The sequence below is a fragment of the Triturus cristatus genome, chromosome 11 (genome assembly GCF_964204655.1).
Source record: "Triturus cristatus chromosome 11, aTriCri1.1, whole genome shotgun sequence".
NCBI classification, from domain to species: Eukaryota; Metazoa; Chordata; class Amphibia; order Caudata; family Salamandridae; genus Triturus; species Triturus cristatus.
Genome location: NC_140594.1, coordinates 927622082 through 927641890, shown reverse-complemented (window position 1 = coordinate 927641890; position 19809 = coordinate 927622082). Strand labels below are relative to the sequence as shown.

The 19809-nt window shown below is 42.5% G+C and overlaps 1 protein-coding gene across 1 annotated transcript in view; it reads right to left on the bottom strand.

Moving 5' to 3' along the window:
* The window catches only part of ERICH6 (glutamate rich 6), a 399063-nt gene that overhangs the window by 139670 nt on the left and 239584 nt on the right, over positions 1-19809 (bottom strand). Inside the window, exon 7 of the mRNA XM_085634907.1 lies at positions 3896-4056. Within this exon, the coding sequence (XP_085491033.1) occupies positions 3896-4056 (161 nt within the window). The remainder of the gene's footprint in view (positions 1-3895; positions 4057-19809) is intronic.

Below are 19809 nucleotides of genomic sequence, written 5' to 3'. Positions count from 1 at the left end.
AATTGCGACCCCCTAACAAGAAGAGCTGAGCATGTTACTGATACAACTGATATTATTTTAGCACAGGACTGGGAGTTAGACCTAGTAGACTCTGATTCCACCTTCTCCATAAAAGAAATAGAGTATGCCATTAGTACTATTAAGCCCCAAAAGGCGGCGGGCCAGACGGTATCCCCGGCGATCTGTTACGTTCTGATGTCCCGAAATGGGCTAAATTTATTCACTGCTTGCTCATTGCAATTTCCAAGGGTGCTCGAATCCCCTCATCCTGGAAAGGGGCTGAGGTCGTACCCATCTTTAAAAAAGGGGCGAGGGATGACCCAGCTAACTATAGACCCATAAGCCTGCTGGACATAACCCAAAAGGTGGTCGGTAAAGTATTGTTGCTTAGAATATCACAATGGATTAGTGATAATAACATCCTTTCCGACTACCAGGCAGGCTTTAGAGCAGGTACTGGCACAATAGAACAAGCATTTAGACTTCTCTTAATATATTGGAAGGTGGTGGTCATAGGCAAAGGCAGTCTTTATCTTGCGTTTATTGACCTGAAGACTGCCTTTGACCTCGTCCCTAGGCTGACTCTTTGGAGAGTGCTTGGTGACATGGGGTTACCCCATTATATTTTACGATTAATTGTAAGACTCCATGAAGACACTTTTGCTCAGATTAGATGGGGATCAGAAGGCGAGAAGACCAGCAGAATTCCGGTTGAGAGAGGGGTCCGTCAGGGATGTGTTCTTGCTCCCACCCTTTTTTCACTATATGTCAATGGAGTGGTCGAGCATCTGCTGAAAGATCCTTCAGATGAACCTTCCCTGGCGGGTGAGCGCATACCGACCCTCCTCTTTGCGGATGACACGCTCTTACTGTCTAAATCCCCGTTGGGCCTCCAAAAATTGCTTAACAACTTCCAGCATTTTTGTGTACAAAGGGGCTTGATTATCAATACTGAAAAAACCAAGTTCCTGGTGATGAACCCCCCCCAAAAAAAATCTGTTCGTTCCCCACAATTGAACGCTATACCCTTGGGGAGGGTGGATGTATTCGACTACCTGGGAATCCGATTGTCACATAATATGCAGTGGGCTCCCCATCTAAGTAAAATGTTACTAGCACACAAGAGGGTAACAAGGGCACTTTTGAAAGAGAAGCGCGCTTGTGCATTTAGACCTATTGCCCCTGTCATTGAAATCTATGCTGCTAGGGGAGTCAGTTCTGCTCTCTATGGGGCCGAACTCTGGGGCTCATATAATATTAGCGAGTTAACAAGATCTGAGAGGAAGTTCTATAGAGCGATTATGTCACTTCCTCAGGGCACTCCAATGATCCCGTTGTTGTTAGATTTGGGTCGCCAACCCATTAGCGATCTAGCAAAACTTCGCCCACTACTCTTATGGGCCAGGTTGTGGAGAGTCCCTGAATTGGCAAAATATGCAAAGGGCCTTTCCGAAGTAATGTCATCCCCCGGGTGGCACAAGATAAAATGGCTGAGAGACTTGAAAGCCCTTTTATGTGATTTGGGTCTAAGTGAAGCCTGGGAGAATAGGTCTTCTCCTCCGAAAGCATTTTTGAAGAAATTATTTTGGAATTGGATCGCGACCCAGCGGAATACTAATAATGCCTTGGGCAGCCTCACGGAGGACTTCCTGAAATTCAAGGACTTACCATTCCGGGAACCATACCTAGATATCATCGAAAGACCCTTTGATAGGTCCCTCTACTTCAAATTTAGAACTGGTTCTCTTCCTCTTCGTGCGTTTACTTCTCGGTGGAAATCCAAAGATCAGACCACTGATCTCTGCTCATTTTGCACGTTCAGAGAAGAGACTGTGGCACACTTTCTATTTGAATGTAAGGAGTATGCTCACCCAAGAAGCAGATGGCTAAAGCATTTGTGTCGCTTGTTGGGAACCAGGCACCATGCTGAAGCATTGCGCATTTTAATGTCTGACTCCCGCCCTTTTTATGCTTGTGTTCTGTCAAAATTTTTATCATGGGCATGGGCCATAAGAAGTAAAAGGCTAAAAATACTTGTTTAATTCCTTTTAAATATGATGATGTATTTATTTATTTTTACTGAAAAGGTATATTTTTAGATGAATTTATAATCAAATTTCTTTGTAAATTTTTAAATTGTGATGCTTTTATGATAATTTTTATCGAAATAAAGCCTTTTTGACTTGACTTGACTTGACTAGCCTCATCGATTATGCATGAGAATCCTTGGAAACTCAGCAGGACTACCTTCTCTTGCATAAAAACTATGTATAAGGGTAATTCCTTCTGTCATCCTAAGTCCGACATGACACAGCAAAGTAGAACCCATGAGTGTACCACTTTAGGTATATATACACCATATCGTTGCTGAGGCAGGTAGAGGAGAAAAAGGGCTTCCATGCTGACACACTGACGCGATACGCGGAGGTTCCTCCACGCAGACACTCCATCTCGCAGTGGTCTGACATCCCTTGTGGGGTGTCCATTTCGAGACCAAGACAGGGTCCCACAGTCTGTCACATCAGGTAATGGGGTTGACTTTATCCTAGAGGGCTTTACACTTACATACATGCTAGGTACAGTTAGGCGCATCTATTTAGAGTTGCATCGTAGGAGTACGCATTTTATTGTCATGTATTTTTATACCTGTCTGTATTCATCATTTTAGCACTATGGTAGAAATCTACCATCCTTTTACTTTGTTAGTACTTATAATCATTTATATCTGTTTCTGTTTTATGGTTGTTTAAGCACACCTATTTTACACTAGAAGGACGCTGGTTCAATAAATGCTTATTGAAAAACGTCCCCACCGTTTATTCTGTGTATCTCTCTGAGACAAAGTGAGCACAAGTGACTGAGCGAAAAGTATTGAACTGTTTCCATGAACCCTGATGGGACAGAGTTGTCATGTTCGATAGTTGCCAAGAACTATTCTCTTCTTGGTAAGTGGGGTTTCTAGTGGCACTGTGAGCTAGCTGGTATACAGGCGAACATACTCGCTGGGGGTATTTGGAATCAGTCTAAAAACCAATCCCATACTCTGTGTTGTCTAAACGTGCAGATATTATATAGGTTTGTAGGAACTACATGGCTGTTCTAATATAATTTATTTACGCATTGTTAAGGAAAATGGCAATTTTCCAGCACATGAACTAACATGAACTCATTGCCCTCTGCTGCAACACAAGATGTTTTAGACTAGCTTTCTTTTAATGACTAGAAAGAAGTTATCACAACCCTGCTAACATCAACGTGGAAATCATTTTGAGTCTTTGCCACTCGTACAGAAATACGGCAAATGGGACATGAAGCCACAGAATATTAAACATGTAACCTATCAGTTATTGTATTAAAATAACAGGAGAAAATAAACTGGCCTAGGAGTCCAAAACTAAGCACACACCTGCATATATACACTTTATATCCGAAGTAAAGATCACAGCCTCTTGAAATCGCTCAACAGAGTGGTCTCTGGTGAGAGCATTAAACAAACATTTGCAATGCAATAGGTTTTCCATTTTCGAAAATTTGACCTATTGGTTTTGTAAATGATAATGCCTTTTATTATTGCAAATTTTTTTAAACACATAAATAAAAGGCATTATCATTTACAATGCCAATAGCTCATAATCTTGTAAACACGAGACCTATTGCATTGCAAATGCTTGATTTGTTAGGCATGGGGAGATTAAGTGATTTGCCCAGAATCACAGGATTTTGAGCATACCTGCCACGACTCGAACCAAGTTCCACAACTTCAAGGTTGACCACCCTAGCTGTTAGGCCACATCCTCTCCCCCAATTCTTTTATTTTTAAAAAAGGATGTGTTTTAAATAAGGATGTGTGCATGTAAACATGCTAAAACATGCAAAAAGCTTCAAGTGAAATTACCTTTGTGCTGCTCTTTCCTTCGACATCTGTCTTTCTAGTGCACTGCCATGGGGTGGGTGAGGAGCAATGGAGATTAAGGCAATGCCATCCTTTTCTTGCCCTTCATTTTGTTCACGAAAAAGGGACTCAAACAGATTTTGAAACTCCTTGCAGCAGAAAAACTACAAAAGGAAATCAGTGCATAGTTATACTGAATTATTCAAATGAAAAGCCATATTTTTCAATTATAGTACACAGATACATAACAATATAGCAATCATAATTATAATTTGTAATGAATAAAGGTGTAGATTTTCTGAGAGACACCCAAAGAATCTGGTCTACAATGTGTAAAATCCTGAAAGTTGAGCATTAGTCCTCTCAGTACCCAGGGAGAAGTGGATTTGTTAGAAAATCGAAGGACATTAACACCAGCTGCTGTGATAGGTCAGATGTCTAAAAAACGTAATGTGGTGCTGCCGTAGGTATCGAAGGATGGTACTCTATACTGATTGAATTTACATTCGCTGTTGAAGGTGGAATCCTCAAAAATGGTAGGTCAACCGAGAAATCAACAATGACTTGGGATCTACCAATGGACTGATCCGTTACACGACTGATTCCTTGTCTAATATCAGCACCGCTGAAAGACTTGCATTGTCTTTTTAGGATTCGAAAAATAAGGTAAATACCAGCTGCTTCAAGGAACTTACATACTCCTGTTAATCTATAAATGATTGTTCCTCCGGACATCATGAGCACTTGTGAAAAGTCCTTGTTTTTAAGATGCCATCCTCAATCGTGATCATAAGGTTTAGGATGGAAATCTCTTCAATGGAGATATGTGTGAATTTCCAGTGTCATCAGAAGGTCGGTGATACCCTCCTCATTGAAGTTTTCAATCAAATTAAGTGTATCTATTAAGAAAGTAGGCATTCTGCACAACAGGACATGGAAAGAAATAGCTAAATTTAAAAAGAGGTTCTAAAATAGAATACATTCTAGAGACTATGCGGCACACAGGTGTAGGGATCTTCCTTTTGTGGAATTTCGGCAAGGTGTAGAAGTACGGAATCCTGGGATGTAGATTCACCAGAAACTCCCCCTCCTTCTTGGTAATCCACTCATTGAGTTCTGCTTCATAGACCATACTATGTATATGCCAAGGGAGGTCATGGGATACTGGAAGATAAATTTGTAGTTCATTTCATCTCCCAACAGGGGAAGGCATTGTTACCTGCAGTCTTCCATATCCAGGATAACCACTGCCCCCCCTTTATCTGCTGAATTTATTATGATAGATTTGTCTTTAGATAAAGAGGAAAGAGTCTCTCTTTCAGTTTAGGTGATATTTTTGTATGGCTGTTGTTTGTCAAGCTGTTGAATGTCATCCATTACAGCCTGTTCAAAGGTTAGTTTTTCAATAGGTATGGTTGATCTAGGCTGCATAAATGTTGAAGGATTACTCAGGCCAGTATTTTTGTCATTATCTTTGGGTGCCTTTCCATGAAAAAACACCTGAAGACTAATTTTGTGAAAAAAGTTTAATAATTCACATTGTGGTCAAAGGCGTCTTCATTAAGTGTTTGAACAAATCCAATCCCTTTGTTAAATGATGCTACTTCTGTGCTCGTCAGACCTCTTGATGATAGGTTGACCACTAAGTTGTTTTATTTTCCTTCCCCTTGTTCCGGGCCACCATTGTGGTTCTTCCTAAAAAAAAGTAGTGGAAAAGTGGTTGTCTGGTGAGGAAAGAAAGGGGAGGTGGTTGGGACCACATAACTAGATGGTGTTTTAAGGAAATGGTCAATTGGATACCCGAATTGTCTCGGTGGTCCCCCTCGTTCCTCATCGCAACTCTATCCCTCATAGCTGGAGGACAAACCAAAGGACTTTCCTTTCTTCATCTGGGACATAGATCTGTTGCCATTATTTGTGTGAGGGTTCAACATATAGTCTTCCATAATACAGAGGTATCCTTTCTCCTGGCTGAACCGCTTCAAATCTTTTTGCAGTTAGACGATTTTTTATTGCGTCAAAAATTCTGTGTTAATTAATTTCAGCATTAATTTCTGCCAAACGGGTTTTAAAAAGAGTGATCTGTATTGCACTTCTAAGAACATTCTCAGCAATATGGATCTTTACTAGTAGGGCATTTGATTTTTTTTATGACAGTGTTTATCGTTAATAAAGTTCAGTCTCATGAGCATTTCCATATAATTGGGGACCAATCCCTGAAAATGTGCGGTGTGCTAGTAACCAATAAACTATTCGGGACTATGTCAGACCGTAAGTATTCGGTCATGACTGCCCCATGCACGGCAATTTTGACCTGATCTTTTGTCAAAGCTGACAATGACTCTCAATCTTCATTAAGGCTATTCTGTGGGCTACTTCCATCATCCCCAGTATGGAATGAGATTTTAAATTGGCCGTCACTATGTCATCATCGTAACTCTATCCTTGAAGTTCAGCCATGTTCTAAATATGGGTGATTGCAACATTCAATCCAAATAAAAAACAATTTTTAATCCAATAAAAGAAGTGATAGCATATCTGTGACCTGTCTTCTGTATCTCCTGGGTACCCAACTAAATTACAAGCCCACCTGGACTCCAGGGGCACCAGGAATCATCGTCAGGTCAATGTTCTAGTGGTTACAGGAGACAGCCAATCCTGTTAAAAGGGGTAGAGATGACCCAATGGGGACATCGACCCAGAGGACAATGGCGTGCAAAGGATAACAGGAGATAGAGTGTAGCGTGCAGAAAAAAGTGGCGGCTGTGGAACAGAGGCAGGAAGTCACAAAGGAGAACTAGGAGAGAGGAAGGAATCTTCCAGAAGCAAACAGTAACCAAGAGAACTTGAGCGGAAGCATCCAGTGGAAAAGCGGACAGCGTGATGAGGAGGCATCTGCAGCTACACTCGACGAAGCAGCGGCAGAGTTTCTGGGGAGAGGCGGCTTGGACATGACTGCAGCGGCTCTTGAACAGGGAAGTAAAAGGCAGTGGTTGAGGAAAGGTAAGGTGGTGGCCAGTTTTACGGGAGGCACTGTTTGGATTTTAGTGGGGCTGCATGTTATCACAAGGTGCTGCTTCCGTTTACACTGTTGTGTGGAACCTGCACTTTGGGCCAACCCATACAGTTTAAACGGTGCTAGTAACAGAACTCACTTAACTCTTGTCCTAAGACTAGGACAAGCACACTGGTGATATGGTTTTGGGTCCTATGAAAGAAATAGGAGTCTGACTGCTAAGACATATGCACTTTTATCCCTGAGGGTATGCTACGGCTGAGTATGGAGAACTGAAACCTAGAAAACCAGTCCCCAAAACTATGAAATGGTCCTGACGCGTGGTGGTTTGACCCTATAGGAGCGTCACAAAACATGTGCTGAATAAAAAAACGTTATACCCATACTACATCTGTGTCATCCATCATCCTGTAACAGTGATGCCAGAAGTTTTGGCTTGCAAGGATACTCCCTTAGGTTTATTTCGCATTTTGATGTGAAAGCTGCTCCACTACCTGATCTATTACTCTGAGCCCGACAAAACAAAATTGGTAAGTGAACCACTGAACATCAACAGAGTTTTGAGTGCCTGAAATCCTCTTTGAGCACGGACCCTGTTTCAATATGTTCCCACTTTGAGTGGCTCTTTGTGCTTCAGACTGATGCATCGGAAAGGGGTATCGGTGCTTTTCTGGCTCAACTGGATGAGGACGATTGTTTGAGACCCATTGGCTTTCATTAGTACGAAAATGCTTCCTTGCAATCTACACTAATCTACTATTGAGAAAGAATGCTTAGCCTTTAAGTGGGCCGTTCATGCTTTGAAGCATTAGTTACTGGGTCAGCCATTCTTGTTGCTTACTGATCATGCCGTCTGATTTGGTAGTCTAGGAATAAAGACACAAAAAGCGGAGTCCTCCAGTGGTGTTTAGCTCTTTAAGCATTTGCATTTGCATTTCAGACGCTCCACCTCCCTGGGAAGCTACAGGGCAATGCAGACTTCCTTTCTCTAACTGCTAATTCTTCATGGGCTGATGGGCCATGCCTGGGTAGGAGGTACTGTGACGGTTCTTATGTATCTCACAGGCACCTGACTAAACTACGAATTACCCTAGACCCAGGGGTCACAAGCGATCATAGTCAGGGCAAAGTTCTAGTGGTTTAGCAGGAGGCAGCCAATCTTGTTAAAGGGAAAGTGACAACTTCAATGGCGGTATAGACCCGGAAGACAACGGTGTGGAAAGGATACCTGGAGACGGAGCGTGGCATGGGGGAAAAGAGGTGGCTGGAGAGGAGGCAGGAAGACCCGAAGGAGAGCTGGGCGAGTGGAAGGATTCTTCCAAAACCAAGCGGCAACCAGGAGAACGAGAGTGGAGGTACCCAGTGGGAGAGTGGTTAGCACAACAAAGAGACATCTGCAGCTACCCTCGAGGAATCAGAAACAGATTCCCAGAGGAGAGGCGGCTTGGACATGACTGCTGCAACTTTTGAACAGAGCCGTGGCCTCAGGCAAATGAACGGCAGGGGTTGGGGAAGGGTAATGTGGTGGCCAGTCTTACAGTGGCCTGCATGTGCTACTATCATGGTGTAGGGTGCTTTGAAAGTAATAGGATTCTGACTGGTAAGACAGGTGTCATTTTACACTCATGGTATGCCACAGCTGAGTATGGAGAACTGAAACCGAGAAAAACAGTCCCAAAAACAAGGTAGCACTCCTGACGTGTGGTGGTTTGACTCTATTGGAGTATCACAAAGCATGTGCTGAATAAAAAACGATTTACCCCTGCTACATCTATCATTGAGTCTTATCCATCACCCTGTTGCAATAGCCCTATTTCTTTTCTTTCCCAATTTCTCAGCGAAAATCCCTGCAGCTCATCCGCTGTGCTAATGATAACAATCCATAGGAGGGGTAGAGATGTTTAACAATCCAGTACATTGCCTCCCAATGTATATTTAATTACAATAATGAAGTGTGCAGTTCCAAGGAGAGGGGAAAACCCACCTCACCCAAAATAGAAAATAGAATGTGATTTTTAGATATCTTCAGTCATAATTACGCAATGCAGTTGTTGCAGGGATTGTGTTTGGAAACAGAACTAAGCCTCAGATCACAGAACATCAGTATGCAGAGACTGAGTCACCGTAACACATCAGCACATGTGGCCCCAAATCCTGACTAGCTCATAGTGCCCTACCTGCTCGCCTAACCTTCCCAGAGTAACACGTAAGTTGGCGCCCCAGAACACAACACTCTAGTGTCCAGGGGAACCACGGCAACAGGTCATCGCCTTTTGTTCGCTCACTCATGCATGTCCACAATACACAGAAACGAGACAAGGAATGTTTACAATATTTATTGAAACTAATATGCTCTATCATGAAGCAACTATGCTGCAATTAGAAAACAAACAACTGAGCAGTGTAATTAGCATTACTAATAAACTGTATACAATGAAAAGCCATATCATGGCAAATGATATATCTTCCTAAGCCTACCCTCACTACGTGAGCACAGTGATATATCAGTGATCTCTGGAATTAGCACTGGGCCCCATACCTGACATTTGCTGTCAGCTGATCTGCATCTCAGATTAAGCAGAGCTGGAGCGCTCATCCTCAGACCTTTCCCCTGCTAGAAATCCACCGTCCTGTTTTCAAAACGACAGGTCTTAACTTTTATGATAAGAAACGCCATGCTAGGAAACAGTAGCTAGGTCTCTCTGTTTTGTCTAAATGTTAGAATGTGTTAGTGACCGACCACAGGGAAAAATTGGGCACAGTGTTGTTCGACCTTGTATGAAATGTCCAGACCGAGTCCCAAGAAGAACTACTGAATACCAAAAACATGTGCAGCGTATTTCTAAAATAACAGCGCAACACAACAACAAATATATACCATAATGTTAAGGGGTGAACTGTGCTGAGAGGTTAAGCAGTGTGCTCCCATCCCCCTTGTGTTTGAAAAGACTCCCTTGAGCCATTGAGCTGACAAGCTTTTGGAGACGCACCTGTGTGCGAGAGAGGTACTGAGACCTGAGAGGATTGTGGCAGCTTTCTTAGCAACCCCAGATGAATTTGTTTTTTTATTTCTACTGATGAAGGATAATATCCAGAAACAGATGTGTCTAGAGATCCACAGCATTAACCTGCACCAACTTTGGTGAAACACTTCAGCAAAAACGTAAGTAAGCGTTTAAAGTGAACTGCATCTACCATAATGCTAAGGGGTGAACTGTGCTGGGTGGTTAAGCAGTGCGCTCCCATCCCCCTTGTGTTTGAAAAGACTCCCTTGAGCCATTGGGCTGACACGCTTTTGGAGATGCACCTGTGCGCCAGAGAGAGGTACTGAGGCCTGAGAGGATTGTGGCAGCTTTCTCAGCAACCCCAGATGAATCTCGTTTTTTATCTCTACTGGTGAAGGGTAATATCCAGAAACACATGTGCCTAGAGAGTCACAGCACTAACCTGCACCAACTTTGGTGAAACACTTCAGCAAAAACTTACGTAAGCGTTTAAAGTGAACTGCATTTACCATAATGCTAAAAGGTGAACTGTGCTGGGAGGTTAAGCATTGTGCTCCCATCCCGCTTGTGTTTGACAACAACAAACGTGCTGTGTGTAACGTGTGCAGTCAGGCTAACATAGGGAAGAATATTAGTGGACCCTAAACCAAACTCACTACACAGTTTCATTTATTTAAATTGCTTACTCTTTATCCTGACTCGTGCCCCCCCCCCGCACCCCCACCAGGTAAGCAACTAGGGTTTGTCCTTCTGTGGCTTCCCAAGGGGCCTCTTCTCGAAAATGATTTGAGTGAGACTTTCTTTTAGAAAGTCTTACAGGGGAAAGATTGTTGTACCTCATATGCATATCTCTTGTTAGGCACAACGTCTCACAACAACGAACTTCACACCAATATAAACAAACGGATATCTGTTTGCACCTAAGTTGAATAGCACAATTGGTTTGTGCATGAATTTCAGCATGTTGTGTATCATGGATGATGAACACTTAGTATTAGTAAATTATTTTTCATTTCATTCTATCTATATGTTTGTTTCCATATCGACTTTACATCGCATTATAGGCAGCCTCCTGAACGGGGGTGTCAACTAACTGGTATTTTGTATAATTCATATTTACAGTATACGACTCACTTAGTTCCCCTTACATTTTAAAATTTAGGGAACCTTTATGCAGATTAGGCATTGCTACACGGTCCTGATGAATTGCCATTGATCCTTTTGGGGACGGCTTGAGGCAAGAAACATGTTGAGCAATATCAAATCTTTAGGAACATTGATATCCAGAAGGGGCGCATTTTATTTTTTACCCTAATAAATAATCCCAAAATTAAAGACAATTTTCCTAGGGCATCTTTAGTTAATTTTAAGCTTATTTCACACTTTTGTTGGCCAGTCTACTTGATAATATGGGGGCTAGATAGACCTGACCTCTGTAGGCTATTTGAAAAAGATCTCTGCCAAAGAGCCACGTTGTTGGGCCCATTGGGCTTTGCTGCGCCAGCCCAAAGAGGGGCACACACTGTTGATGAAGCATGCCACTGCTTGGTGAGTGAGGGCAGGTGCTCCACGACCATATTGCCTATAATGTCATGTTAAAAAGTATTGTAAAGTGATCGTTTTCCCCATAGGGTGTCATGGAGCTAGCTGAGTGAAAAAACTGAATGAAGATGACAGTTATTCAGTAGAAAAGAGCCAAGTCTTTAAGGCCTTACTAAATGCCAAGATATTGGGAAGAGACCTGATATATAAGGGGAGATCATTCCAAACCTTGGCTGCTCCAAAAACAAAAGTTCTACCTCCCCACCTGCCATATCTGAATCTAGGGATAGTGAGTAGTTTGGCAGATGAAGAACATAGAGACTTACCTGGTACATACCACGTAAAACTCTTCCTCAGGAAGTCATCGTCTATCCCATGTAGTGCCTTGAAAACTGTGCAAAGGGCCTTGAATGTAACGCTCTATCTCACAGGGAGCCAGTGAAGTTTAGAAATGAATTTTGAAATGGAATAGTATTTGGGAATTCTATACAAAACCCAGGCAGCAGCATTTTGTAAAGTTTGCAATTTGTTCAAGACATGCTGATGGGTACTGATGTAGACACCGTTACAGTAATTAATTTTTGAGACTACAGTGGAAGATACCATGGTTTTCCGAAGATGCCCTGGTAGAAAGGGAAGAGTTTTATGGATCATTTTCAGGACAAAAAAAACTGTGGAAGAGACAGCATTGGCTTGATCGATGTAGGAGAGTTTTTTTATTGACCAGAACTAAGTTCCTAACACGATTATCTGGAGTAGGTAGAGACCCCTGCTTAGGAGGCAACAAGTTGGTAGTCCAAAGGGACAGCTGGGAGCTGAACAACAATACCTTGATTTTAGATTAATTCAGTTTGAGGCAATTACCTGCAATCTATTGTCCAACTGCTTTCATGCAGTCACAAAAACGCTGCGCCACTCCTGTATCCTCTGTTGATAAATATACAATTTGTTTGTTGTCTGCATATGTGGTCAATGCAAAGCTGAATGATAATAACAACTAAGTGAGACAAGTTGTCTAAAGACCACATTCTATTTTGAGTGAGGTGAATTTTCCCCTCTCCTTGGAATTGCACACTTAATTATTGTTATTACAACTACCACTAACACCTAGTCATGTGTTTGAACTATTAGCCTTTAGGTGATCTTCCCCCCAACGTTTTGCTTTCCTTCTCCATTTTTTGCTGATCTCGTTTTTGCTGGCTTCAGGACTCTGCACACTTTACCACTGCTAACCAGTGCTAAAGTACTTGGGCTCAATCGTTAAAACATGGCAACATTAGCTTATCCCCAATTGATATTTAGATTGCTCGTAAGACCCTAGTAAAGTGGCACTACTTGTGTCTAGGGCCTGTAAATTAAGTAATACCAGTGGGCTTGCAGCACTGACTGTGCCACCCACCTAAGAAGCGCTTTCAAAGATGGGCCAGGCTTGCCTCTGCAGACTGTATATGTTTTGTTTAACTGCCATGTCGACCTCGCAAGATAAACTTTCTGGCAGGTCCAAACCTTCCCTTTTTATACATATAAGTCATCCTCAGGGAAGCCCTAGACAGCCAAGTGAGCAGGGTTTAGTGTATTTAAAAGGACACTGTGTAATTTTAAGTTTTACATGTCCTGGAAGTGAAAACCTCTTAATTAGTTTTTCACAGCTTCAAGGCCTACCTCTCCCATGGGATAACATTGGAGTTCATTTATTTCATTTTACAAGTGTAATTTCCGAATGGGAATAGGTAACAAGTTCTTGTTTAGTGGCTCTGGAATCCTAATTTAAATTCTAACTTATGGAGTTGGATTTTAAATTAGTTTTCGAACTTTTAGAAAGTTGTCATTTTCCTACCTTAGGCATTTAGTGCCTGTCACATGACTGGGTGTAGTGGACAGTTGGGCTTTGAGTATTCCTCCTAGACAGCCACACACAATGGGGGACTCAAACGTGCCTGGCTGGACCATCACTGGCAATATGGGAGGTAGAAGCTGGGCACAGCCCCACTTATACCTAAGAAGGCTGTGTACTGCCTGTACACAAAGGGATATATCCTTTCTGAAGTTAGTTTGGAGCAAGGATGCCTGGGGACGTCAAAAGGAAACCTCTAGAAGTTTCTACTCCACTTCAAAGGCACAAATGGGTAGAAATATAAATATAAATACTGCACCTCAGACACCACCACTTCAGTACATTTCTGGGCCAGCAGATACTCTGCCACGAAGAAGGACTGTTTTGCTGCTACAATGACTGCCATTCTGCTGGACTGGATCCTCAATGGCAGTGCAGGCCCTTACATTGCAGCCATGCCCCATCTCAGAACAGACGTATCGCCTCAGCAGCACAAAACATCTTCAACACAGATGCTCACAATGCTCTGCAAACCAAGATTTGAGGTTAAATGTTAAGTGGGCCTAACTGGGTCCCTCTACCTGGCTTGTGCCTCATGACGGTCAGCCTGAACTTGTGACTTTGTCCTGATCTGGTGCGACCAGATATTCACATTTGGAGCTTTGTGCTTTTTGGCGCTATTTTTGCTAAAACCTTTAAAATTGCATAGCTCCAGTTCTACTGATTGGATTTTTGTTGTTTTTGTTTTGTATTATGTATTAAAGAAAGTTCTATTTTTCTAACTTGGTGTGGGATCCATTTTGTGTCATGTTTTCACTTGCACAAATACTTTACATATTGCCTCTAAGTTAAGCCTAACTGCTCCTTGCAAACTACCACAGGGTGGAGCACAGGTTAATTTAGGGTTGCTTGTGCCACACCGTGGCAAGGATTGCAGTAGTTGATTGACCAGGGCCCATACCCCAGTCAACCAAAAACCCAGTTTTATACCCAACAACAAACTTCAGGCACCAAAAGAAAATTAAATGCCGACTTTCTAAAAGTGGTATTTTCAAAATTGTGACTTAAAAATCAGACTTTACAATTAAAGGGGATTTTAAATTACAATTCCTTGGACACCAGGCATGAAATTTCTACCTACTCCCAAACAAAAGTTAATGCATATTAAATATAATAAGGTAACCCAATGTTATCTTATGGGAGAGGTAGGTCTCATAGTACTGAAAACACTAATTCACGAGCATTACAGGACCTAGAAATGTAAAGCTCAAAAGTACATGTCCAACTTTTAAATGCAATGCATCTTGCTGTACAGGCTGTTTAGGGCCTACCCTAGCAGTGACTTATATCTATTAAAAAGGCTTGGCAAAAGGTTTATTTTGCCAATTCGAATTAACAGTTTAAAACCGATCACAGGCTGCAATGGTATGCCTGAAACAGGTTTTACAGGGCTACTTAAGTGGTTAGCATAATGAGTGCTGCAGGCCCACTAATAGCATTTAATTTACAGACCATAGGTATATGGTATTGGGTATATGGTATACCACTTTATTTGGGACGTATGAAAAAATTAAATATTGCAATCAGTTTTCAGCCAATTTTACCAAGTTTTAAAGAGACAGAATAAGAACTTTAGCACTGGTTAGCAGTTGTAAAGTGCACACAGTCCTAAAAACCAACAAAAATGGGTTCTGAAAAAGAGGGGTGAGGGCAAAACAATTGGGGTGACCCTGCAGAGAGGGCCAAATCCATTAAAATGTAGAAGACCTGAAACTGCATCACAGATCATACATCAAAGCAGATACATTTTTCAGGCAATGTTCAAATATGATACTTGACCGGAGAGTACAAGCTTCAAAGACAGTAATTCTTCAAAAACTGAAAACACAAGAAAAGAATTAAATGGCATCAGGATGAACAAGGCTGTGCTTATCACAAACCCCAAACCTTCTTGAAGAAAGATCATTTGGGGCCATAAGTAGGTAAATTACATTTACCGATTCTTAAATACCGAATTTTACCGATTCGGTATTTATGAATCGGTAAATGTAATGTAGGTAAAAAAATACCGAATCGGTAAGTGTCGGTATTTTAGAATCGGTATTTACCGATTCGGTAATGGCAACTGGCTTCCCATTCATTCCTATGGGCCTGGAGGCCCATAGGAATGAATGGGAAGCCAGTTGCCATTACCGAATCGGTAAATACCGATTCGGTAATTGGGGAGGCATCATCATGAGTGGCAGGGTGTCACATTGACACCCTGTTGCACCCCTGATTCGTCCACGTGTGCACATGTGGCGCACATACATGCCTTAAGGGCATGTATGTCTGCCACATTGCACACTTCAAAGTGCACAAAAATGCTTTTTTACACCTATTCGTCATTTACCACCAACTTTTAGTTGGTGGTAAACGAATCCCCACACCCACGACACACTCCCCCTACATCTCATTTCAGGATTCGGTATTTACCGAATCTGTAAAATTACCGATTCGGTAATTTTACCGATTCGGTAAATTACCGAATCCTGAAATGATCCCCCTACATAGCAAAAGCCTAAATACCGGTCGGTAACGGTATATTTACCGAAAATCGTCCGTTACCGACCGGTATTAGGCTTCCTACATATGGCCCTTGGTAAACACCTAAAATGAGGTAGGCTTTGCCTTGGTCAATTTTTACCATGCATCTAGATAACAACCAATCCACCATTCCTTTCATTCAGATCCAAACCAAGATTGGTTTTAACATCTTTGTGAAAGACCTAGCTGCAGTAAGCACGAGAACTGGGAGGTTGCCGAATTACTGAGTCTAAGTATACAAGCCAATCATCCCTAATGGAGACGTCTCTTAAAAGAAAGCTGATTTCCATCTTGAAATAACTGTAGCATACGAGGACACAAACGTTATGTAGATTTACCAAACCTGCATGTCTCTCGTTGATGATTAAGAGTCTGAACAAAAAATCTCGAAAGTATGGAAAAAAAACCTTCTTGTTGCCCTCTATTGCAAGATGGGAGCAATCTCCACTTCAAAAAATGTTGTCGTCTTGATGAGGTTCTCATTGTGAAAAAGGTCGATTGATGGAATTTAAAAAATCCAAATTCAGGAACTGAACATCCTGAAAGAACTATGAATCGACAGTGACAAGTACCCAGTAGTAGAGAGCTCCCAACCAGTCACAAAAGATCCTCATCGACAGGCTGCTTTCTTGGTTCCTGAAACCTGCCTGTAAGTGTAAATCTCCCATTCCATCATTAGCAGTCAGGACTCTTGCACATACCTTTGCCTCTCTGGTTCAGCATTTCATTATTACCCCACTTACCTTTGTTATGGTACAAGTGCACCACCTCTTCTCAACAAGCCAAATGGGTGGTGGGGCCAGCTAAAGGTCAAGATGGCCGCTTTTGGTAAGTCTCTAGCCAGACTTGCCAGACTCCCACCTGCTGTTATTCACTAACTTCCCACATATTCCCTAATGCTCCCCAAAGGGCTCATATGCAGAGCTAAGTGGTTGGCTATTTAGGTCGATAGTTGCTGTTCTGGGACCTCTTCAATGAGACTCATTTTCTGGGACTGCAAAGACATCGGGCATTTAGTGCGTCCAAGTAGCCAGTAGCTGTGACAACGTTTTGGGTTAGCAAACTCCCAAAGTGTGATTTGGGATGGTTGGTAAGTGCAGGGATGAGTGAAGGAACTAGGAGGTCTATTCAGAAGCATACAAATCATGGGACTGCCACAGACCAGATCTGATGTGCATTTTATTGGTGTCAGTGAGGTCAGTGCGGAGGTGTAGTCTACCAGGAAAGAGGCAGAATCTCCTAGAAAATGGGATGTGAGAAAGTTGGTCTGTAAGAGCAGCTGCCCCTCATGCAATTGTATTTGTACAGTCATGGGTGGCGGTGCCCTAAGGGAGAGTCTGGATTCAATGCATGGTAAGGAGTGCTCAAAATTTAAGATCAAGGTACTCCAAAGGAGTCGGGAGGCAGCAGGAGGCTGTCTACATTGTCTCTAAGATCAGACCTCATCGCAGACAGGAAGGGAAAGATAATGAAGAATAATGCAGACTTTTTGAAGCTAAAAGTACTACCTAATGGAATGTTTTTTAAAGATTCTAACAGGGGTCCAACAAGTAAGAAGAAACTTACCACTGGGGAGAGGGCTATAATGAAATCAATTACCATTTTAGACACTGGTTTTGTTGCAAGGTCTGGGAGAATGGAGACACCAGTTTCAGCTTTTGAGTGAGTTGGGCGGCCTCACAGGACAAGGGCACATGTTGGGAATAGAACCGGAAAATACAGTGATTAGGGTTTAGACATTGGAGGCTCATATAGGCAGCTGCATCAAATCAGGAGAATTTGGTGGTGTTCAAAACCTGTGTGATGGATTCCACCATGAAACTGGACGAGGTTGGAACTACTTGATAATCTGAGGAGGATCTTCGCCTCCTGGAGGAGGGTCTTGGTAGTTCCATCAGGAGCAATGCTGGTTCTTTGGACACCTGTCTGGAGGAAAAGTATCCTGTGTGTTGAGATACAGCAGAAAACTGTCAAAATAAGTGAACATCAGCATTTAGTCTTCCCTGGCCCACACACGGATACATGACTGAGGAAAAAGGAGCTAATTAGCATAGTGGGAGAACTGATGGTGAGAGACACAGTAAAACTCAGGGTGAAACTTTGAGAGGAACTATTTGTTCTCGAGGGTTGAACCTGCCAACGTTTTTCAGAGGAAGATGGTTGTGTTTTACATCTTGGCTGGGTCCAAGGAGGTCTGGGGGTAAAGGTATTGGTGGAGAAGGTGACAGGGTGAGAGTTTGAAGGCACATTTCACTTACAAACATATATGGCATTTTCTTTCTCATGGCTTTTTCGTCAATTGCTGTGCCCGCTTTAATAAACACATTTGAACAATAAAAGTCAAACGGAGATCTAGCTGAGGAATATGCAACTATCATCTAATTGCCCTGGAAAAAAAATACTAGAGAATGTGGTTTACAATCTGATTTTAAACTCAGACATGATATGGAGACGTCTTTAGCAGTAGCGGCTGCTACCGAACGGGGATGGTGGTGGGCTGGGGAATATCATTTTTTTTTAAAAAGCACTTTCCTTAGTACCGCCAACCACCGCCTCTTCTCTGTCCTACTCTCTGCACTAGGATGCACACATCCTCTCAGAATCCCTTGGCCAATCACGACGCAGCCTTACAGCAGCGTTGTGATTGGTCTGTGCGCCGTGCTTCGGCACTCAAACGGGGATTGGGAGGCTGGGCTTGTTCAACACCCAGGCAGTAATTCAGCCTGAGAGGAGACCTTGCAAAGTGAGCATGGCAGTTTGGTGGGCCCCAGACGGCCGGCCAAACTCTCATGCACACTTAAAGTGCAGCCACCACTCCTCCTCCTTGTGACGCGGGGAGCCCAGCCCAGCTTGCCCTAACCTACCCTGGCTGCAACTGCAAGCTGAATACAAAACACAAAATGATAATAACAGAACGTTATCTTTTTATTTTTTGTATTCAGCTTGCATTTGAAGCAGTGGGGCGACGCTCCTTCGCCTTAGCGGAGGAGCTGCTGCTGGGCTTTAGTAGACGTTTAGCAATGTCTTGCTCGACATTTGCAGTTCGACCAGGGATGTCTATTGTTGAATTGATGGGGGCAAATGCAAGAAATGGGCTATTAATGGAATGCTGAACCACCGCACCAGCAATCTCTGCAAGAGTCATGGCTGCTAAAAATGGAAGGAGAGATTAAAGCTTACAAGTAGGCTTCAGTGATTTTAGAAGGCCTAAGCCATGCAATTCTAATACTTTCTGAAAATGGAAAACATCAGATGGGCTTGTGCGTGCCTGATGTAGCATTCCATTAACAGATGAGGCTAAGAAGGGTCGAGAGCTGAAAGTTTTCATCTAAATAACGCAATAAGCTTGAGCCTTTTCCTGAGAGTCTACCACTGTTTCAATAACTCAGACAGTGCACGAAGTTTTGAAACATTTAAAAACAATCTCTGGGCTCATATTATTGCAGATGTGATTCTGTTTCTCCCTAAAATACCGTACGATAAATAAACAAGTCAGCTGTCAAGGATGTAATGGCAATTGGCGAACGAGAATTTTGGTATTTACATCTTTCTCAGCTGAGTTTTCTCCCTCTCAAGCGACATATCTCGTAGATTTTGCCTGATCTTTTGGTGGCAAACGCTGGCACTTGTCAGAGGGATGTAAACGTTAAACATTTCGGTGCACTTGGAGGTATGCCATGTTCACTCTGCAGCCGTTACTCCTGCTCCACAGTCTCTACTTAGAAGGTAAGTACCAGCATGTATACATGTTTTTACGTTAACAACTCATCCATTATCACCCAGTACTTTACTCCAAAGGCATGTGTATATTAACATTATTTCAATGATATTCAAAAAATCTTAACGGTGCATGTAGCGGTATGGGGGCTTTGGGTGGTTGTCGGGTTAAAGGGTGGATAGAGGTAAAGGGAGGCAAAGGTGGCTTTAAGGTTTA